This window comes from Lissotriton vulgaris, chromosome 1_1, assembly GCF_964263255.1.
Source record: "Lissotriton vulgaris chromosome 1_1, aLisVul1.2, whole genome shotgun sequence".
NCBI classification, from domain to species: Eukaryota; Metazoa; Chordata; class Amphibia; order Caudata; family Salamandridae; genus Lissotriton; species Lissotriton vulgaris.
The window spans coordinates 378,617,255-378,641,286 of NC_141685.1; the positions used below are offsets into that span (position 1 = coordinate 378,617,255).

The following is a 24,032-nucleotide window of genomic DNA, read 5'->3' on the forward strand; positions in this document are numbered from 1 at the left end:
TACCCAGCGTACTCGGATCCAGAGGATGTCAATGAGCCATGGTCTGCTGGAGGCGACCCTGAGGACCCTCAGTCAGGACACGAGCCGCAGCTTTTTGCTGCAAAAACTTCCCCAACAGAGGACTCTGCCGCCTTCAACGCTCTAATTAAGAGAGCTGCGGCCAATCATGATGTCGACCTCCATGCGGACCCAGTGGATGTCGATTTTCTTTTTGACACTTTCTCAGTGGCTGAAAAGACTGTCAAGACATTGCCAATGCTCAAAGGAGTGCTAAAGCATGCGCCTGAGGTTTTCAGGGAGCCCACCCGGGCAAGAGTCATTAATCCTCGTATTGACAAAAAATACAAGGCAACGCCCACTGATCCAACGTACATTAAGGGACAGTTGCCACTGGACTCTTTGGTTGTCTCCAACTCACGTAAGCGGGCAAACTCACAGACCACGGGTGATGCTCCTCCCCCAGACAAAGAATCGAAGGTCTTTGAAGCTTCAGGGAAACGTATTGCTGCGCAGGCAGCTAATATGTGGCGCATTTCAAACACGCAAGCACTACTTGCAGGCTACGATAGGGCACACTATGACACCCTAGAAACCCTTCTACAGTACTTACCTGATCAGTACAAAGAGGGAGCTGAAATGTTGATTCAGGAGGGGAAGCTTATCACCAACTCTTCAATTAAGTGCGCACTGGACGTGGCTGATACCGCCTCCAGAGCTATAAACACTAGCGTACTACTGCGTAGGCATGCATGGCATAGAATATCAGGCTTTAAACCAGACATTCAGACTACCATCTTAAACCAAACAGTTAATCCAGACCACCTGTTTGGGCCAGAAGTGGATGCAACCCTTGAAAAAATGAAAAAAGGCACTGACACAGCTAAATCTATGGGTGCCTTACAGTCCCAGCAGTTTCGGGGTGGTTCCTTTCGCCGCTCCAATAACAGAGGCACCTCAAGGGGTCAAGCGTCACAATCCACGCAATACTATAAAAGCAACACCCAATCCTCATACACCAACAAGGGTAGAGGTGGTTACCGGGGCAACAACGTCAAAGGCAGAGGACGTGGAAATAACAGCTCCAGGTCCTCCACCGCCAGCAAACAGTGACGCCTTGTCACTGCCCCCCGACCACACAACACCAGTCGGGGGGAGACTCCAGCAGTTCCTGCCCGCGTGGAAATCCATCACCACGAACAGGTGGGTCAAATCTCTTATCCAATACGGTTATTGTCTGGAACTCACTTCCACTCCACCAAACATACCTCCAAGACACCGTCCTATGTCCGGCGAGCACTTGCACTTGTTGCAGCAGGAAGTCCAAGTCATGCTGCAAAAAGGGGCAATAGAGCTCGTTCCACTGCAAGAAAGGGGAACAGGGGTTTACTCTCTGTACTTTCTAATTCCAAAAAAGGACGGATCCCTCAGGCCCATCCTGGACCTCAGGCCCCTCAACTGGTACATTCTGTCAGAACATTTCCATATGCTCACGTTGCAGCAGGTTCTCCCGCTGCTTCGGCAAGGGGACTTCCTAGCTACTCTGGATCTCAAGGATGCATACTTCCACATTCCCCTGCATCCTTCACACAGGAAGTACCTAAGGTTCACCATTCAAGACCAGCACTACCAGTTCAGGGTTCTGCCTTTTGGGGTCACCACAGCGCCCAGGGTCTTTATGAAGTGCCTGGCGACCGTGGCGGCGCATCTAAGACGTCAAAACATCCACGTCTATCCCTATCTGGACGACTGGCTCATTCAGGCGAAGTCGGAACAACAGTGCGCCAACCACGTGTCCCGCACCATTCATCTCCTGCACGATCTGGGATTCTCACTGAATTACCCAAAATCCCATCTCCAGCCCGCCCACATACGGCAGTATCTGGGCGCGACAATAAACACTCTGGCGGCCACTGCGCAGCCAAATTCAGTGAGAGTCGCCAGTATCCAGACGCTGATCCAGAGATTCAGACCTCAGCACTCGCTTCCAGCGAAAGTGTTCATGCAGTTGATAGGCATGATGGCCTCCTGCATCTCCATTGTCCTGCACGCGAGGTTACATATGCGTCCGCTTCAGGAGTGCCTAGCACGTCAGTGGACTCAGGCTCACGGGCAACTAACAGACCTAGTGTTGGTGAGCGGTCGGGCGTACAACTCTCTGCATTGGTGGAATCCACAAAACCTTTGCAAGGGCCGACCGTTCCAAGAGCCTGTGCCACAGATTATCCTGACGACGGACGCTTCTCTCCAGGGATGGGGGGCGCATGTACTCCACTACACAGTGCAGGGACTATGGACACTACAGCAAAGGAAGATGCACATCAATGTATTGGAACTGATGGCAATCTTCATGGCCTTAAAGGCATTCAAAGTACATCTGTGCAACAAGGTCGTGTTGATCCGGACTGACAACATGACGGCCATGTACTACATTCAGAAACAGGGGGGCACACACTCTCCGCAGCTGTCTCTTCTGGCTCAGAGCATGTGGAAGTGGGCCATTCAGAGGAACATTTTCCTGATGGCAGAACATCTCCCAGGCAAAGACAATCAGATGGCGGACCTGCTCAGCAGGCACTGCCACCAAATGCACGAGTGGGAGATACATCCATCAGTACTCCAACCGTACAGGGCAATGCGATATGGATGAACTGGTCAGGGAGATTTGCGTACGCTTTTCCCCCAGCACCTCTGATACCGCTGGTGGCGCGCAAGCTCAGGCAGCACTCGATGACTATCATCCTGGTTGCTCCAACGTGGGCTCGCCAACCATGGTACACCACGTTTCTGGAACTTTCCGTGGTACCGCATCAAAGGCTTCATCTCACACCCAGCCTTCTGACGCAGAGCCATGGCGACATTCAGCACCCAGATCCGCAACAGCTCAACCTGGCGATCTGGCTCCTGAAGTCCTAGAGTTTGGCTACCTCAATCTTCCCCCGGATTGCATGGACATCATTCGGGAGGCAAGAAAGCCCACTACTAGAGCATGTTATGCGGCTAAATGGAAGCGGTTTGTCATTTATTGTGCGAACCACGACATTAACCCGCTGGATGCTTCCATTCAGAACATCATCTGTTACCTGTTCCATCTGTACCAATGCAATTTGGCGTATACTTCCATCCGCATTCACCTGTCTCCGATGGCCGCATACCTCCAGAATAGGCAACACCTTTCACTTTTCAAAGTGCCTGCTATCAAAGCATTTCTGGAAGGACTCAAAAGGGTCATTCCACCACGGACACCACCAGCTCCAGAATGGAACCTCAATGTGGTTCTTACAAGGCTGATGGGTCCTCCTTTTGAGCCACTACACTCTTGCGAGCTTCAGTTCCTGACTTGGAAAGTGGCTTTCTTAGTAGCAATTACATCGCTACGGAGGGTTAGCGAGTTGCAGGCCCTCACCATCCAAGAGCCTTTTTTCCAAGTCCATGCTAACAGGGTGGTGCTTTGCACTAACCCTAAATTTCTACCCAAGGTTGTGTCTCAATTCCACATGAACCAAACAATCGAGTTGCCGGTGTTTTTTCAAAATCCTGAGTCGCTGGCGGAGCGGATGCTCCACACCCTTGACGTTAAAAGGGCCCTAATGTATTACATTGACAGGACCAAGGATTTTAGAAAGACTAAGCAGCTTTTCGTTGCCTTTGCATCACACCACAAGGGTAACGCTATTTCCAAGGCTGGTATTGCTAGGTGGATCGTGAAATGTATTCAGATCTGTTACGCAAAGGCTAAACGCACTCTTACAATTCCACCAAGAGCCCACTCCACCAGAAAGTTGGGGGCCTCTATGGCTTTCCTTGGGAACATTCCCTTAGAGGATATATGTAGAGCAGCCACATGGTCTACCACACATACATTTACTAAACATTACTGTGTAGACGTGCACTCTAAACAGCAGGCAGCTGTAGGTCAGGCTGTTCTCAAGACACTATTCCAAACTGCTGCAGCTGGCACGGGCGGCCGCCGATAATGGGGGGACTGCTATGTATTCTATGCACAGATATGAATTCAGCAGCCCACATGCCTCGAACTGCAAATGCTACTTACCAGTATGCATCTGTTCTTGGCATGTAGGGCTGCTAACATTCATATCGCCCGCCCTCCTCCCCGGCGCCTGTAGCAGCTGCAGTATTCATGTATATGCTCATAGCATGGTCATCACTCACATAGTTCACTCCATCTCGGCCACAATGGCTAAAAACAATCTGGGGATGGAGGCGATGCCCATGCGCACTGTAGTCCAGGGGAGGAGCCACCTATCTCGTGATACTTCGAAGACTCTTCCAGGACAACTATGTGCAATCATCCGGACCCAACACTAGGCGGCGATCTATGCACAGATATAGTCAAGTCAAGTCATAAAATTTGTATAGCGCACTACATACCCAGAGGGAGAACAGATGCATACTGGTAAGTAGCATTTGCAATGTTTCACACACTCGTGGACATCCTTTGGTAAACTAGGAGTCCAGCAGCTAGAATTCATTATTTAGCTACATGGATTGTAAATTGTAGAATGGTGGTTAAAGTACTAGTGCCTCTAGTCAGATATTTTACATTTGCTAGTGCTTTTGTGGCAACTAAGTTATCCTAGTATTCAACAAGAGAATATTTAGTTACCCTAGCAGCATACATGCATAGAAAAGAAGTAATATTGTTATTTAAAATATCAGTAACATGCAATTCGGGGAAAGATTTCACCACATCAAATACCACTTCCAATGGAAAACCTAAATGTGTGCTGACTATATTAATGCATCCCTCTTCTTTTTTTTTTTTTTTTTAAAGTGCATCAATTTAAGCTTTTACAACACACTTAGCATAGTATTATAACAAAACTCAATGATAGTTTTCAGAATACGCTCTAAATGGATATTTGAATTACCGTAGTTCTATTATCAATGTTAATCTTTCTGTTGATCTATTAACAGTTTTACTTACTATAAACTACTCGGTTATTCGGTTATTTCTTCAAACAGTAGATATTAGATGTTAGAGTGGTTCTCATAATAAATTAACAAGAGGTATTTGAATGATCGACCAACAAGAAATCTAGTGATAATGTAGGGATTGCAAAGTTTTTACATTGGATTCTTAGTCAGACCCGCAGCTTCATTGTACATGATAAAAAACGCAGTTACACTTAAGTCATTTGTAATGTCTTTGCCAGACATAGGCAAGTCAGCCACTTGGATCCCAGTACATATCCACAACACAGTGGGTGAATATTTAGGCAAGGCTAGAAGTTGTATTACCACATATTCCGCACCATGTGCTTTTGACTAGCCCAAGCAACAACATGGGAATATGCACGATTTCTACTGCAAAAAAATGGGTTTCATGCCTATAAAAGCTGTTCTGGAGCTTGACAATGTTATAGTCACATGCTAACCTCATAATATTTCCATCAATGAGTACGACCAGACAGGAACATTCTCGTAATTATTGATAATGCTCTAGTCTACATCACAATTTCCAAGATGTGTGGCAAAAAATACTATCAATCTGAATGTAATGTCTACAGCTCCCTGCCGTTGTTGACTTCAAATTGAGTCTTTTGAAACACACTTGTGGCCAATGGCCACAATTCAAAAGGTTACCCAAACAGCATTCTGTTTCCAGCACACCCGTTAGATGGTAAAAATGTGCACCGCATTTCACTCTGTATCATTGACGGTGCAAACCTGCTGCCACAGATGAATGTCAATCATGCAAATGGAATGGTACAGAGGAAGCTACAGAGGGGAATTGGGAGCTCCTACAGTCCTCATTACTCTTCATGCTTATAATAGTCATTGGCACATATGTACCACAGAACGCTTAGTGGAACATGAACAATAATTAACAGCTGGAATTTCTGATCTGTTTATAGGGGATTGACCTGCTACTAAATGTTTTTGCCAAGTCCGCTCATATTCACAAGACCATGGACATAGTTGCTGTATTTGGAGAGGTTGTAGGAATTAATCTGTAATCTGTTACCAGCTGAAGGTATTCTGCTTGGGCACCCTACAGAGGTTGAAGATCTCCCATTTTCAAGGGCTTTAAACACTATAAATTACCTGGATTCCATATATATTGTACTAAACATGGTATCCTTGCAGAAAGTATTGGAACCTGCATGTAAGTTGAAGAGAATCCTCTTCAGCATTCTCTTGCTATGCCAACACTTACACCAAATTGCCAAATAATACATTTTCAATGTCTATAGCATGCTCTTCCTTTGAAAAAGCACAGCTCGGTGCCTTGCAAACAAGCGAGCCTTATCCGTTCTACTTTTATGTAAGTTGGTCCCATATAGATGCCCATATTGTTGGCCAGTACTTAGCTAAGATGATTCTCACACTCATGATTGTCTCCATCTATGTTAGGTGAACTATTCTTACAGCCCGGTGCTTAAATAGCCTAATGATTATTTGTTTGTATTTTATAATACAGAATTATAAAAATATAACTTTGATTAGATTTCTGTGGAATGGCATTCACCACTTAAGAGTGATTTCCCCTAATATGTAAAACTTGATTTTACCAGATGGAGTTATGATCCAAATAACTGCTGAGAACATGGATTCACTAAGGCAGGCACTAAGAGAAATGAAAGACTTCACTATCACTTGTGGAAAAGCAGATGCTGAAGAAGCTCAGGAACATGTTTACATCCAGTGGGTGGATGATGACCGAAACGTCAACAAGGGGTAAATAATTGCCTAAGTAACATAGCCTTGTTTCTCTATTTTATTATTCACATGCTTCTAAGCTGCATACCTTATAGAATCTTTAGCAGATGGGGTTGTCAAACTGGTTGAATGTTTGCATGTGGGCAACGTAGGAAGTAATGTGATAGAATTGGAAGGACCCACATTTGAGGTAAGACTTAGTGATTTAAAGATCATCTTTCCCAAACCCACATGGTTTTATGCCTCCTATTTTTCTTTATATGGTACAGGATAATGGGTAAGGCAAGTGGTATGAAAAGATATAGGCTACCATAAATAATATGTGAGAAATATTTTGAGGTCAGCGATGCTTTAGAGTTTTCGTAAGAGCTGCAGTGTAGTAAGCCTGTGTTATTTTTACTGTGTTAATTGTTTAGCCTGCTGGTTCTGCTACAGCCTGATAACCCACTGATACCATGCCGTGATTCACATTTCATTGTCACAGTTAAAGTTAGTCATCCCTTTTATGGATGTCAGAAATCTTAAGGCTGATGGTCACCTGCTCATCCACACTGCCATGGTTTCTTTTTTCTACTGCACCATGAGAGTATGTTAGCACTGCTTCTTTAAGCACTTGGCAGTTAAGAGCTTTTTTTCTCAGAAATATTTTTTGTGCTGATGGTCATACAAAAACAACCCAGGTATCACCATGCGTTTTGTGAGTGCCACTTCCCTTTCATAGATGGAAATGTCTACTAGGATTCTATTACACGGCAGCTGTGATGTCTATCGTAATACTGGTTACAAAATATAATGCATACAGTAAAAAGTATAGTAGATAATCGAACTGCTCCAAACCACCGTGTGTTTGCTATGGCAAGTGTGGGCATATTTATACCTTGAAGGTGCAGAGTTTGACGTAAAGGTGGACATAATAACGTCATCAAAGAGTTTCAGTTCTTTAAAAACTCCATGAGTTTTTGGACAAGTAAGTATTCGAGCAAGGAGAAGTCCCTAGCTGCTGAAGCAGAGTTTTCCAAGAAATCATTGTGGATTTTCGGAACTAGTGGAAGTAGCCATGCCGTATTTGGACTGCATGAGCTATGTCTAAATAAGGTTATGATTTCCATGCCTATATAAGGATATGGCGATTTATACCTTTATAAGTGCATGAATCAGGAAATTTACACTAGGGTCCTAAAATGCTATACAACACCCACTCCACGTTTATCATGTTCAACATTACTAAGTTCAAGCACTAAAACATATTATAAAGCATGTGTTTGCAATCCCACCCAAAAACACATTCAAATGCATTTGAAAATGGTTGTACACGAAAAAAACTAGCATTTGTACTGTACTCATTTTAAAAGCAATGATTTCATCGTAAGCATATACTATAATATTGGAAATGCTAACCGAATCCATCATTAAATTACATTTATGAAATGGCTCTTAGTTACAGAAGAAAAAGCCGAGACCATCTCATAGCAGAATATACAAGCTATTTTGGTTTGCGAATTTAGGTCAGTACTGTTTCTAGGAAGTATTCAAAGAATTCTTGTTCTCTAGGAATATTTCTACTTTAAGCAGATTGCTTTGTGCCAAAGTTCATTGTATTTGGAAAAAAGTCAAATAAAAAAATAAAGTTCCAAAGTTAGAAGCTTTTGTTTTGAAAAAGTGAAGGTCGAATTTCAGAGTCGAAAGAACGCTGTGTGCTAACTTCAAAAGCTATTCTTAGTGTAAGAAGAAAACATTAATTCGTCTTGGCTGGCAAAGAAATAGTCTACCACAGTAGATGAAAGTTGAACCACTTCATTTAGTAGCTCAATCGTTCACAGATGAGAAGCATCGCCGTCAGCGTCAGTCGCATTAGCAATGTTCGTGGTTGATGGTACCTGTGTGCCTGTTGGTCCGCGTATCACACCTACAGCTGGAGTTGCCGGTGAGATCTCAATGAATGCCCGTCATCAGGATTGGTCACTGTTGGGGGCAACACAATACATGAGCCGTTACCGGACCCAGTAAAGCGCCAACATCCGTTGGCATTGCTGATGGAAGTGTTAGACAGATATCTAACACGCATTCCTCTCCACAAAGCAGGCATCGTAGAACAGGTAAGATGCAATCTTGCCAGATTGGTCTGAATGACCGGAACCACGTGGTATTCAGATCTCTCAAACGAGGCAAGCCAAGGATCTGTGTTATGCGTTCACGATACTTCATTGCCAGAAGAGCGTTCTCCATGGTAATTTGGGTATCGCAGGTGACTGGACTTGCCATAACGAAGCAGAAGGAATGAAAATAGTATCCATGCTACGAGTCCCAAGATGAGAGGCAGGCCGCCGAACACAGAGTGCACAAAGTTAGGAAAAATGCTCAGGACTGCTTCAAATGGTGCTAACAGTCCCGAGAAATAGTCTTAAATACATGTACAATACCACTGGTATCAGACATGTTTAAGATACGACCTAACATTTCTGCAAAATGTATGGGGCGTTTGTTGATAATAATGCATGTATCTCCGCAGAGGAACTTGCAGATCATACGTCTCTCTGGACGAGGTCAGTGGCACAGTTTTTTGTAAAAGAATGGCTTTCATTCTGCTTAAAGTATCAATTCGTATAGAAGAGATGTTCAGTGAAGGCCATAGTGGCGACTCCCCTTCTGTCTTAGTTTTTGGAAATACTTGCATACAACAAGTGACCCTGGCTGACACACTAATGAGATGAGCTGTCCCTGGCATCATTCCACAACAGCTGTGATCATTCAGCATTATGTAGCTTCCATTGGAAAGCTGCCTAAAAATTGGATCTATCACTGCTGTCGGAGAACCCTGCAGGTGGCATGATAAGTTGTTTGAAGAACCATCACATGCTCCATGTAAAATAATGCCTTGACAAAGAAGTGTACCGCTCAATGTTGTTTTACAGTTTTTACCACTAAGAAATACCTCCTTTTTCCCACTTCAACATTTGTGTGTGTATGGTAAATCCCAGGTCGACTTTATGTACTCTTTAACCCAACCTTTCATACAGGCCTGCTGGTATGTGTTTTAAGCAATACTGAAACTGGAAAATCGTCACTGGTATCGTGATGGTGCCATGTATTATCCATTCAACGGCTGGTTTCTCAGAAACGGTTCATGATAATCTTTCCAGTTTTTCTAGGCTCAGCACCGTATAGTCTGCTCCCCTCTGTGCCAAAGAGATTTGTTTATCTGTAAGGTTAAATACAGTAAACAATGACGTGGTGTTGATTAGACGCCAAGGCACATAGCCAGAACGAAGGTTTTGTAATGTCCAGCCCAGCAGCATTATAGAATGTAATTGAGACTGGCCATGTTGTAACATTAGCAAGTCTTGATCCATTATGTCTATGGCAGAGGATACAATGCTGTCCAAATAATAAATCTGGACGACAGAGTTGTTAATCCATTGTCAACTACAGAGAGTGCTTTCTCTAAATTAATACAATCAATTTATCGTATTCGTTCTGCAGTTTCCATTTGCGTGACTTTCCATGCTTCATTATAAGCAGCGTAAATACCAGCGTATATGAAACGTTTATGCCGTGGTTTGCAAGGTACATGTAAGAATTCTCGTAGTTCAATGTCATTTTTAAGTAAATTTAAGTGTTTTATTTCTGGGAGTGTGGATTTTTAGAGCCATTCAAGGCACAGTTTTCCTACACTGTAAGTTATTATCCCTGGATGTTGTCTCTGGACATATCCTGGATCTGTCCTAGTTACTGTAAACCCTTGTGTCTTGTTCAGGAATCTATCTTGACAGTTATTCGTGTCTGTGGGCAGATTAACCATTTTTTTCATTCAGGATTACTTCTGTTTTGTTGTAAAATATAATTTACGTCTACCTCCGCATCTGTAGTCCTATTACTATCAGATGTAGGCTTAGGTATGGAAGGTTTGTTTAAATCTTTTATCTTAGCCAGGCCAAGACAAGATGTCTGTTTAACAGTTTTATTTAAGAACAGTATTTGTTCTGGGATGTGCAGGCTCTGAATAATGCTTCTAAACCTTGTACCTGCCAGTCTTTTGTGCCCCAGACAGTTTTTGTCTCAATGTTGTCTTTCCAAAAGTCTAAGCCTAATGTCGACAATTGAGCAAAAAAGGCAGCAGAATAAATTTGTTTAGTATTTGTTAACATAATTTTTATGCCGGTCTTATTAAAAAATTTTAAGTAAAAGGTTTCTGGATTTGTGACATTAAAACCTGTAAAGTATGGGAACTTCCTGTAGAATGTTTTAGAGCTACCTTTTGGTGGCGTTGGACAATGTTCCCATGGATTATAAGTTAAAACATTTCTAGGATTTGCAGATTTGTGCAAATAATGATGACCAAAATGATTAAAACAATACATTTCTTCATAATTTGATGAACCTTCCAAGTATTCATGTTTTGCAAATGTTGCTGACATTTCTAAGTCTGCCATCATGTTATTAACAGTTGCAAAGTCCCCAATCATCAGAAAATGTACTCGGTGAAACAAAATCGCTCAAGGAAACCTTAAATTGGTGTGGAATCTTCAACAGCTCAACCGGGCCATAAATGTCATAATCAGTTCTATCCCAAGCTATGCCACCAGGTAGAGGAACAGCTGTGATGTTCACTGATGACAGGTCTCGTTGTTCACGATCAGATTTGTGTGGCTTCAGGAGCAAGTTGATGTTCTCACTTCCTGTGTCCATTTACTATATTTTCCATCTATCAGCTTTCCCAAACTTAAAACAAGAATGAGCCATAGTAGGAGAAAAAGTACACCTAACATAATTCAAAATTCAACCCATGGTGAAGTTAGATATGTAGTTAAAAGCTGGTGACCAAGTTCTTTTACTTGTTCCTTGAAGTTTTTGTTTGTTGGCGTTGTTTCAGGTTCACTGGGATCCTCAGAAAAGGTATTGAAGTTGATGAAATAGCCAGAGGCAGTTCTATCAATTGTTGGTATTGCATCCGGATTATTTGGAATCGCTGGAGCTGCTTGTTCCCTTGACATGTTAGTATAGTCAGATGCTACATCATTGTCGACGGGAGTTTCTTGACGAACTGATATTTGGGTTTCAAGAGGCACAAGTTCCATGGCTTTGTTGCATAGTCCTTCTTTTCTCATTGTGGATTCTTCAAAGGTGATGAGTCTTTCAGTTTGAACCTCTTGGATGGTAGCAAATTTGGTCTTCTGCTACATCTTTGCCGTCCACTGGGCCTGCTACTTGTTATCAGCCACATGGTGTGGTTTTACCAGGTCAATGGACACAAACCGGTTCTCCTTTCTTCCAGCAAGGGGCGGCAGTAACACTGTTCTTGATCTGTGGACTGCTAGTACAGGTACTGGTTTTCTATAAGAAGGCCCAAATTCCTTCTTATCCGCTATTTTCTCTCTGGCCAGATCCCCAATCTTTGGAATCCAGACAGGTCTTGCTGGGACAGGTGGTTTTTCTTCAGTGGTCGTTGGCTTTTGTATGATGTTGCTTAGACTTCTTCTTGTTTCGTTTAAGTCCTGTAAAACAGCCAAACTATCTTTGATATCAAAGGGTTTTTGTTCTACCACTGAAGTATGACGATCGCGGTCTTCGACTATCATTCTAGTACCAAAAAGGATTTCATATGGAGTGATTCCACCAGAGAATTTCTTGGCAGAATATTAAGACTACGTTGGAAACTTATTAGATGTTTGACCCACCCATCACCCGAACCTAACCCTAGCTGTTATAGATTGCTTTATGTCAGTTTCTTTCGACAACCGAATTTCACTCAGGATGGAATGGACTTGAGTACCGCAATGCAACGCCCAAGCTGGCCATGGCCTCCTTGTAAGCCATAGAGCTAAAAGCAGGACCCTGGTCAGAATGTAGCGTGCCGATTGCGTATGAAGACTCGCAAATCTTTTATAACAGTTCGGATGTCAGCCGAGCGCTGAGGCCACATCCAGATTAATCTTGTCCTAGTATTTGTGGGACTGCTTTTGTCCATGGGGACGTCTGAGCGTGGATAGTCTAATGCTATCTAACAATGGTGTCTGTACTGGGCTGGCTACACTGTAGTCAGGAAACTGGTGGTGCTCCAAGCTGTGATCTCTGTAGCAGACATCGCAATTAATACCAAATTCGTAAATGTGTGCGCTCATCCCTGGCAACCAGTACATCTCTTGCAATTCTAATAGAGATTTTGAGATCCCTTGATGTATCAGACCCTCTCCCATATGTGCTTCTTGAATCAAAGCACCTCTCTGATTCCTGTTTGGGATTACTCTATCCCCCACTCCAGGGGTTCCAGCAAAATGAACAGAGTTTGCATCAATTATGTATGTATATTCGAGTGGATAATTTAGAGGTAACGCAGCTCCGCTGCCTTTGCTTGTGGCATTGACAGCGAGCATGGTTTCACCGTCGATTTTTGTTTTTGAACGAGTAATTGCAGCTACGAAGCCGTTTGCACAGCTGCCTTTGCGGCTTCATCAGCCAATGAATTCCCTTCAACGTGAACGCCATCACGCTGATGACTCAGTGTATGGATCACGTGAGTTTTTTGTAATTCCTTCTGTAAAAGAACTACTCGTTCCCAAAGCATTTTATGCTTGATTGTGCCACCTTTTGCGTCTTTAAACCCATTTTGAACCCAGTTCTGCAAATATTCATTGTAAGTTTGGACGCAGTAATACGAATCACACACTGAGTGTGGGAAATTCGCGATCTGTATTTTCAAGCGCCATCTTGAAAGCCTGTAGTTCAGCTCGCTGAGCTGTACAGTCTCCGAGAGATTGAGTTTTTGTGACCAAAGGTCTGAATCTACCACCGCGCCAGCGACCTTTAACAATCGCGCACGGAGCACTATAAGCTTGTTTTCCCCCAATTGCGGGTTGTGCTGATCCATCTGTATATATTATACAGCCGTAATGTTCTAGAGGCAGAATTTCAGTGAGCTGAGGACATTCTTGTTCGTATTGGATAAATTCTTGTATCTTAAAGTGAGGGTCAAAAACGTATTCAACGTCTGTCGCAGAAAGAGAATTAGCCCATTTTATCCATCTTGGATGTAGAGCTTTTGCATTTGGAATGCTTGCCTTTGTCACTGCCACTAAGGCAGGTACAGAAGTAACGATTTTTATGCGTTTCCCCTGTGCGAGGGCTCTCTTTTGCTACCGCAGTTTGAACCGCTGTCAGAATTTTTTCTGTTGAAGTGAATTTCCTTTCAGCTTGTGTGTACAAGTGTGATTTGTAAGCTATTAGGTACCTTTTCACCTTCATTAAAGGTTAGGTATGTGAATCCGCAGCTCCCTGGGATGATTCGGATTACAAGGTTGCGTTCGTTTACGCGTGTCTGTAAATGTGTTGTTGCTAACATGTCTGTTTGCACTTAATGCAAAATTTCTGTGTGTTTTTGAGTGCAAGTAGTTGGTTTGAAATCAGGTTTGATTAGTTCGTAGAGAGGTTTAACCCTTTCTGCTTAATTTAGAATGTAAGTTCTTCCAAAGTTCAGGAATCCTAAAACTGACTAAGTTTTTCAGTGTTTTTGGAGGTTGGAGCAGCGCACATTTTTCTGAAAAGTTGGCTGCCAGGCTTTTGCCTTCACTTGAAAGTTCGTATCCCAAGAATAGGACGTTCAGGTGGGCAATCCTTGATTTTTTAAAGTTGAATTTATACCCTTCAGAGGCAAATACAAGTATTATGGTGTTCACCCTGGTCAAGTGCCTGTCCAAATCATCGTCTGTAAGATAGATGTCATTGACATTTAATGCCTCATCATCGTATGTTTGTAGTAACTCTGTTACTCTGGATGAAAATAATCCAGGACTGTTCTTGAATCCCTGGGGGAGACGACAAAAGTGTTGTTGTGTCCCCATTATTGAGAAAGCGGTCAAGTACCTGCTTTCAGGTGCAATATTTTGACAGAAGAAACCGTTTGAAATATCTAATGTTGTTTTGTATTTTTTGCGCACAATGTTATTCATTAGTCCTGCCCTGTGTGCATTTTGTACTCCAAAGGTTTCGCAACAAGAATTTAAATGTCTGTAGTCCAAAACTAGACGATATGTATTGTCTGGTTTGGAGACAGGAAACAAAGGATTGTTCATGGACGAGGTGCATGTTTCAATCACCCCTTGGTATTCAAGTTGATCTAAGATCTCCCTGACCTGTTTTTTGGATTCTTGTTTAACCGGATACTGCTTCTGAGCAGTTGGTTGATTTTTTAACTGGATCTTATGGTGAGGAGAATCCTCATCCCATCCCACATGATTTTTATATAGTGCTGGAGCCCATTTACAGCCCATTTTCTGGCATAGGTGTATTTTTTATGAATAGGAATATGATTTGAGAAGGCTGGCATAATGATCTCTTTGCCATGTGGGCACTCCCTGACAAATTCAGGTGGCCAGTCTTTTTCAGCCAGAAGAATGTCATAACCCTTAGATAGTTTTTCCCAAAAGAGTGCTTTTATTTTCCTAGTTATGTCCCCCTCTATTCGGAGTGTTACTTCATATAACTTATGTGGTACACTAACCCTGGTATCTGCAGTTTCAACCTGAATGTATTCATTCAGGTCCACTGTCTCCAGATGATCCTTCAGGATCTTGCGAGTTATGATAACCTCTGCTGCGCTGTCCAGCATTGTCTGTGCCCACTCCCCGTTCTTGAGTTGTGTCCTCAAGACCCTCGGCAAGTCTGATTTTTAGACTTGCTACCTTCTTTTTGGTGAATTGAGTTTTCTTATTTTTCAGAACGTGTTGATAGTCTTTGGACTTCACACGTTCTTCCTTGTGTTCTGATCGTCGTCCTCTTTCGGATTTCTATGAGGAAGTCTGAAAGGTACGAGAGGAACGTGTATCAATATCTTGATATCTATCAGGTTTTCTCAAATTATCCCTGTTTCTGAGGTTATACCTCTTTTCAGAGGTCTCCTTTTTGTGGAGACCTACCTCTAGATTGAGAACGCTTTTCTTTAGGAAGTGTCTGTCTAGCATTTTCACACTTCTTTTTAGGAGTAGTGAGTATGTTTTTAATTAAAAAAAGAATTCAGGATTTTCTGTTAGTTCAGGTTTTACCGGTTTCCCTCCCAAACTATCTCTTCATAGTTCTTAATAGGATTTTTCAATTATTCTGGCCAGTTCATAAGGTTGCTAAGTTACATCGAGTTCTTTTAGTTTTTGGCGGATTGCCAAGGATGCTGCTTCACCTCGGGACATCTAGTATTACCGCCATGGACGGAACACCATGTGTTTTTGTGTAGATTGCGGCAAAGAATGTACCCCAACGGTCACAGTCCTCGAGGTGTGGTGCAGTCCCCATTGGTAAACAGATTGTTAGAATTCTGTGTTTCTCATGAGGGGTACTATCGGGAAATACTGCCTCGATCTGAGTAATTGTTTGAGCTAACCAGAATAGAATTTGCACCCTCTTTGTGGGTAATTTACCGACGACTGATTTTATAGTCTGTGGTGTAATTTTGTTTGTGTTCCCCTGATGAGGGGTGTGCTGTGGAATTCTTATAGCAGGTTTGACTGTTAGAGTCCGTATGACATATTTTAACATTTGTCTATAGATTTTAATTAACTGTTTTAGCTGAGCTTATAGTTCTGGACCTGTCATTTGTTCAATGGCAGGATGTGGTGTATAGCTAACTAGTACCGGCCATGTCACTCCTGGTCTACCTAGTGGACCGAGCCTGGTAATGTGATTTTGATGTTGTAGGGCGCCTTTAAACCACAGCTCTTGCTCTTGGTAAGTTAGTGGAATTTCAATGTCGTCGAAAGGAACGTATTCCGCTGGATGTTCCTCTATCTTATAGAAGTGGAACACACGTGTTGTTGGATATGCTTGTGGAAAGATAATCCATGAATAGAATGCCTCTGTCTGCCGATATTCATGTGCCTCTATGACACAAATTACCCTACCACCTCTTGGTGATAGGCCATTTTCTATGAGCTTTATAGCTATGGTTTTCCACACATTTTCCGGGATGTTTATAGCCTCCGGGTCGTCATGTCGGAAACCCGTGCCGTCAAGACCTGGTTGGTTTGCATTTACTGCAGTTCCATTTACCCTTGGATTATCCTCGTCAGTATCCGACATTTTGGTTGAAAGTTTTTCAGAACAAGTTTCAAGGAAATAAAGATAAGGTGCACAATATTTTGGAACACTATATCCTCCAACGTTGAACAAAAGGAAAAACTAAAAAAATAGGATTTTTGTCCTACTGAATTATGGCGGATATTTTATCCTTTAACCCACTCCAGACGTCTATTGGAGTATTTTACGGGATAAAGGGGTCTCTGTGAAAAGCACAACTGAGTTACTCTAGTATCTAGCGTTAAATCAGTGCCTTACCAAACGATGGGCGCCATGTAGTGTAGTTCCTATATTCCCAATAGGTGCTGCGCATTGGAATAATATATCCTATAGATGTGACGTAGGAGTCGTGGAAATAATAGATAGATATTTTACTCAGTCATTGGTGCATGCTTCGTTTCACCAGAGTTTTCAGAGAAGTAGATAGACGTGCGTTTTCAATAAAAGTATTTATTGAACAGTCTTCTTTCTCAAGCAAAAGAAATGAACTGCTACAATCGTAATACTGGTTGCAAAATATAATGCATACAATAAAGAGTAGAATAAAATAATATTGTAAAAGCATTGTATGGTTCCTAGACCATAGATAAATACATAAATAACAAAGGCTAAAAAGTACCCAACTGGTGCTTCTAAAATACCCCTACCCCGATGTACCTAACCTAGGTCGAGTACGAGGGAAGAAGTAAGTAAGGTGTAGCATAAATTTAGTATTCTTTGCCAAGAATCTATCCAAGATTTCTCTACGGGTCTAATACGCTCCGTACCTTTGTTTAGAATAAAGGTGGTCAGGCTCAGGACTCGATTTCCCAACAACCCGCAAGGGTAGCTTGGAAACACTGGAGCTGGATTTCTCGGCAAGAGAAAAGACAGCTTCTCTGCTGGAGGGTCGGCTTCCTTCGGCACTTGCTGAAGCAGGATGCGTCGGGCAAGTAGATAGTCGAACTGCTCCAAACCACTGTGTATTTGCTATGGTAAGTGTGGGCATATTTATACCTTGAAGGTGCCGAGTTTGACGTAAAGGTGAACATAATAACGTCATCAAAGAGTCTCATTTCTTTCAAAACTCCATGAGTTCTTGGACAAGTCAGTATTCGAGCAAGGGGAAGTCCCTAGCTGCTGAAGCAGAGTTTTCCAAGAAATCATTGTGGATTTTCGGAACTAGTGAAGTAGCCATGCCGTATTTGGTGGACTGCATGAGCTATGTCTAAATAAGGTTATGATTTCTCAATCCACAATGTGTTTTGGCACCGACTCCTCACCCAAGATTGTTTTTCCCGCCATTAAGTTCATATGTGTTTTGCAATGACTCTGAGACTGATACAATCCTCACAGCTTTTTTTTATCCCTAACTGCTCCATTTGTCGAGATTGAAGACAAATTGCTACATAGTCCGAATCTGTTTGATGGTTCTCCCATGGGAACATCGCTCTACCTCCAAGAACTATGCCTGCTTCACTTCGACTGCCCGGTGCCCTGGTCACCTTCTTTGACTCAGCTGAGCCTCAGTTAATCTCCTCATATCTCACCTCAGAGAATGCAGACAGGAAGTACCCTTGGGTGGACCAGCATGGCGTTCCCAACCTTTGCCTCTCCCCAGAGCGGAGACGAGATGTGAGTTGTGCCTCGCCTCTCAGTGTAAGAAGCCCTTAATGTACCAAAGAGAACATTGTTGGATGCACTAGAAAACGCAGCAGCAGTCATTCTTTGAGACCACTGACATATCTATTGAAACTACGCCTGGGACAAAACTCTGCGCACTTCCCATGTTGAGGCAGAGCACCACTCCAATTTTGAGTCAGACATTGAGGCAAAAAAAAACAAATCTCAGCCTTTGGCCTACCGCTGCCCTTAGGGTGTGGTCGGCATAGCTGTTCAGGGCACCCAGTTAGCTTGCTGTTGAGCTATGCCAGATTTCTTTGGGAGAAGATGGAGTTGCTGTTCTTGCTCCTCCCTGAGACTACAAAAAGAGTGGAGGAGCTAGTTGCAGAAGTAAAAATCATTTAATGTGACTAATCACTGCACACACTATGCTGCAGCCTTGCACAGTGTAAACACTAGCTTCCTCCACAGCCACCACACATGCCTTCACATATCTGGTTTCAAGTCGACAACACCTCAACATCCCATTCAACATGAAAGATCTATTCGGACCCCAGGTGGCTGAGGTGTTAGAAAAGAGAAAGGAAGACATGGAGTTGGCAGTCTTTGGGCGCCCTGCAATCTGCCTCTCTGAGGGGTACCTTCCCTAGGCAGCAACCCAAGATCGGGGCTAAGACAACATTTCCACTGGCCAGGTGCAAACCTACCAGTGCCAGCAGCATGTCTTTCAGGAATCTGAGGCAGCTCTGCTCATAAGCACTGACTCACCCACACTCTCCCAGCGCTCCGTCCATCATCTCTTTGTGTTTGCTTTGTTCGCCCGAAGTTGGCAGAGTATGTCCAGACGTGGGTCCCTTTACTCACTTTGCCACTGGATTCAAGCTAGCCTGGCTGATGAGGGGGTGTTACCCCGAAACTGGTTCCAGGATGCTTGTTTCCGGGCAAGGAAAGACCTGTCTTGGCAATTCGGTTGGACTGTTCTCATGAGACACAGGGTCAAGACTGATTTGCATATAGCTGGGTCTGAACTAGGGTGGCAAAGTGAGCTAAAGAACGATGATGGATTCAACCCAGATCTGTGACTGGAGGTGAGTGTCTGAAAAGTTTCAGCGCTCCGTCCAGCATCTCCTTGTGTTTGCTTTGACCCTATGTGAAAACCTGTTCACGCACGGCTTTAGCATAGTTACTAAAGTTCTCCCATGGTCTGAACCTCAGTTGGTTCATCAATGCCTAGAGATTTGAGTTTGTATTTGATTTGTTTGTTTTCTCTTTTATGAAATCTGATTATTAACATTTATTTCCTTACAGCATTACTTTGTGGCTTTCTTGTTAATTCTTCATTCAAAACTATAGCATAAATTGCTGGATTTGCTGCTGTACAGCAATAGCTCTTGTAGATGTGAACTCTATTATCCCTGCAGTTATTTGAAAGCATTCCCTTTAGGTCTGTGTTTTGTGGTGTTTAATGCTTGACATAGCAGCTGAAGGGAGACGTTTTATTTTGAGTGACTATCATTTACTTAATACTATTTTTCAAGGATTTCTTGTTTTTTCCATATTGTATTTTATATTTATGTTCAGGTCATTATTAAGGTATAGTATTTAATATAAAAAGCCTGCAGAATTTTAAACCAAATCTTTTTGAAGAACTGTGGGTGAAGAATCGCATCTACAGTAGCTAGGTAAATTTATGAAGGCATCATAACAAGCTGTAATCACCAAAGTATATGTAATGATTCTTGCAGGCTTTAACCCAAGCATCAGCAATTGTGTCACACAGTGATCCTCCGAAAGGGATGCATGCTTCCTGGTTATTTGACTGTCACACACTCATTATACATTTCTGTTGTGAGATCATACATTTTAAGGATGCAAAGGTTGGGGCCTGATTCAATTTAATGATGATGCTTGTTTTCAATGTGAATTTATTTTCGGTTGTGCGTTGTCTTGTTTTGTAATGTTTCGGAAGAAAGAATACTTTGCCATACCAATGAGTTTATCTTTGGTAATGTGATTTACTTATGTAAATGTAGGAAAGTTGTGCAGTTTTTGTGAAATCAGCTCAACAATATTTTGCATCTCTTTTCTCTTTCTCGGCCTACAGAGTTGTAAGTCCTATTGATGGTAAATCGATGGAGTCCATAACCAGTGTTAAAATCTTTCATGGGTCGGAATACAAAGCAAATGGAAAAGTCATTAGGTGGACAGAGGTAAGGGAATGGGCTCAGTTGCTTAAGAATGTAAGGGGTAAGAACAGAGCTCCCAACATCCCTCAAGTTCCTCCCCAGCTGCCTATCAAGGGAATAAAGAAGGCTCATGCCAAGTATGTATTACAATAAGATGCTCTCAGCACGCAATACATTGCAGTAAGGCATAATGGCCCTCTACAGAGCTGGTCCTCATGTTGACTCAGTTGACTGAATAATAACTTCACTGTGATAGGTTTACTTAAGCCCAGGACACTTCCAATACTCACTCTCCAAGCGATCAAAAGGTATTGCTGTCTTGGTATAATTTCTAGAGAATTCTTGACTTCAGTATTTATTTTCTTATGTCTGGTTTTTTTTTTAACTTTACTCAACCTTTGTGCTGCATATCAATTAATGTTCATGCCATGTATGAAGGGCCAATATTAGTTTGCTTTTCATTTCCTCCTTAGGTGTTCTTTCTGGAGAACGATGACCAGCAGAATGGTCTGAGTGACCCGGCTGATCACAGCAGATTGACTGAAAACGTTGCCAAGGCCTTCTGTTTAGCACTCTGTCCACACCTCAAGCTGCTAAAGGAAGATGGAATGACCAAACTGGGCCTGCGTGTTACACTTGACACCAATCGAGTAGGTTTTGTAGGGTTTCTATTTCTGCAGCGCACAAATGAAAAACTTCAATGACTGAAAAATGTAAAAACATTTTCTTTCGTTATACTAGTCAGTCACATAAAAGTGACCTGATAAGGTCAGGAAAAGACAATTTTTAATTAATACTCATCCTTCTTTCAGGCTTCCATTCTCTACCATTTTGTGTCTCTGCTGAAAAAAAAGAGCTTTTTACTCTAAGATTTTGGCCTCGAGTGAACTGTACTCTGTTAGTATTTCAAAGGAGTTACACTGGAACAAGAGTGTATGACATATTTGTAGGTAGCAATACAATTGTGACTTTTGCATGTCAAAGAGCTGTTGATAGACTGAGAAGGACTTTATTTGTGTTGCGTGCCAAAGGTTACTCAAGTTTGATATGCCAATAACATCCTTCCTCTCAAAGCCCTTGAGGGTCACTGTGTGCCTCAGCCAGTTACCTCGCCACAGGGTAATCTGAAGCATGATCCTCCTATCCCACCTGGTCCCCCTCAGTATAGAGCAACAGGCAGGCAGGACTACCCTGGTGATTTCTGAAAGGGCACATGGTATGGGGTTCCCATAGAACAGCTCCACAACAGCCTCTTGGTCCAGCAGTGCCACCTAAATATGGGAGGCTGGGTCATGCCACTCCCCGCTTAACCAGTCATTTACCACCAAGACCTGTGCAGCCCTGTAGTAGAGGTGGACATTCGCCATGCCTCCGTCACATGGTAACTGTACACATTTGCCGAAAGCCAGCCAGAAAGGCTGGTTGCATCAAAGGAAGGTACACATTTTCACCAACAGTTCTTTGAACAAGGTCTGGGGGTGAGCAAGTGAAGGTTTTGGAGGATGTAGAGCAGTCATGGCAATAACATAATTTTAAAGAGGGATGCTCTTCCAGGACATTGAGTGAAGTTTGGTTTGTAGTCGTCTTAAACATCAAGGGTCTTAAGTGCATATTCCAAGCCAAGTGAGGCTCTAGAGCTATATGTACTTCCTGGTATTGGAAGCCGAGTATAAGGATAGGCAATAATGATTGCCAGTGTCAGTCTATCATATGCCTCCTTTATGAGGGTCCAGGAGGGATTTGGCCCAGTTGAACATAAGTCAGTAGACCTTCCCATTAAGGGTTAGCATCTGACTCAAGTGAGGTCCTGTGAGGGAGAGTTGTGGGAGAAAGTAGAGGATATTGTCTGCATAGACTGCAATACTGTCCTCAGTGGCCTCCCCACAGTCAAATCTTCCTACATGGAATGAGGTACAGTCCACTCTCCAAGGGAACCCTAACAACGAGGTGGCCTCCGACTTCCTCACTAAGCATCTCTCTCGATTGTAGCACCTTCCCAGACTAGGTATGGCCTTGCTTCCTCCTCCCCGAGAGGCTGTGTCCCTTGTGGCTGGCTAGTTTAACAGTGTGCTCGATTTATCCTTCTATTCATATACTGTCCTCATCAAGGACGTCCAACATTGGGCCCCTCCCCGAGAGAGAGCTGTCACAGGGAAACCCTGTTGATGTCGAACTGCCATCGCTCTGACTTGGTCTGGGGCTTCAGGTAGTCAACTTCAGGGGTAAGACCTTGATTTCCATGCCAGTTGCTTGTCATTACTTCTTGCGTTCTGTACTTCTCAACTAGGACCTAGCATTGCCCCGCACAGTTGCCTTCCCAGATGTCCATAGTGTGCCCGGGATATCAGTGTATCTTTGTTTAGATCAAAGCAGGCTTTCACCTCCTGGGCCAGATATTGCGTGAATTGTTTATAAGCTAGGCACGAGGCACTGAGTTTCCAAATACAGCGAGAGTGCATCCCCAAAACACCAAGATGGAGAGTCACAGGAGTGTGTTCTGGAATGACATTGGGTAATATATGTGAACCGGTCGTGTGAATGAGGTCAGTGGCGGAAAGCATTAGTAAGTCAATACGAAACATTGTTTTGTGTGAAGCTGACATGCAGGCATAACCCTTTCGATGCTGATGACGAGCTCAGCTCGTCATGATGCACAGTTGAGCTGTGCTGATGACGAGCTGAGCTCGTCATGAATACAGGGGAAGAGCCATTTCCAGCACAGGAGGGGAAAACACCTAGCAGCCAAGGTGATAAGCAAAGGTGCCTGGATTCCATATGCGCTGCGCGTATCAGAGTCCTAGGGAATCATTCCACTGGCATAACCCACCCTGGGTCCTGCCCCGTGCACCCCTTGAGGCCAGTAGAGTCCAATTCAGGGTCCATAATATCATTGAAGTCACTACCGATGATGGTAACCCGCATGGGGAAATGCAGTATTTCACATTTGAGAGTCTCCAGAGTGGATGTGAAGGGATAATGGAGGACCATAAACATTTAGAAGGTTGTAATGGCAGCTCTCATGGGAGCCCTCATCCACAACATATTTCCTAAGGGAGTCTGCTCGTACACACAGGACGGCAAGTGTGAGAGTTTTATGAAGGAGAATTGCTACACCTCTAATGCCTTTGGAGTAGCTGGCATGATGCACCCTATCATAGCCATAGTGGGTAAGGAACGGGAAAGTGCCCAGAAGAGGTCTCTTGCAAAAATAAAGCAGCTGGCGAGTGGACTTTCTCAACCCTCCTCACTGTCCCTTACTTTATCTGGTCATTCAGACCGTCTGCGCTCGTCAGCGTCAAGTCAGCGGTGGAGGCAAGGTACGCCGTTTCTGGGGTAAATAGTTTAGTTAAGTCTAGGGAGTAGTTACGCTCTTTTGATAAGTGCTCCTCTTTTTGCCACGATTCCCTATTCCCAGATACATGGGAAGGCTCTGTTTGCTGCCTTCATTGTAAGACGAAGCTTATTTCTGAGTTGTGCTCCCATGATGACACTTATTCAACTGTA

General features: G+C 43.2%; 1 protein-coding gene across 1 annotated transcript in view; it reads left to right on the plus strand.

Annotated features, from left to right (window-relative positions):
• Positions 1-24,032, plus strand: part of ZFYVE9 (zinc finger FYVE-type containing 9) — a 656,288-nt gene that overhangs the window by 612,540 nt on the left and 19,716 nt on the right. The window contains exons 16-18 of the mRNA XM_086952440.1: positions 6,537-6,699; positions 20,447-20,552; positions 21,002-21,178. Coding sequence (XP_086808566.1) covers positions 6,537-6,699; positions 20,447-20,552; positions 21,002-21,178 — 446 coding nt within the window. The remainder of the gene's footprint in view (positions 1-6,536; positions 6,700-20,446; positions 20,553-21,001; positions 21,179-24,032) is intronic.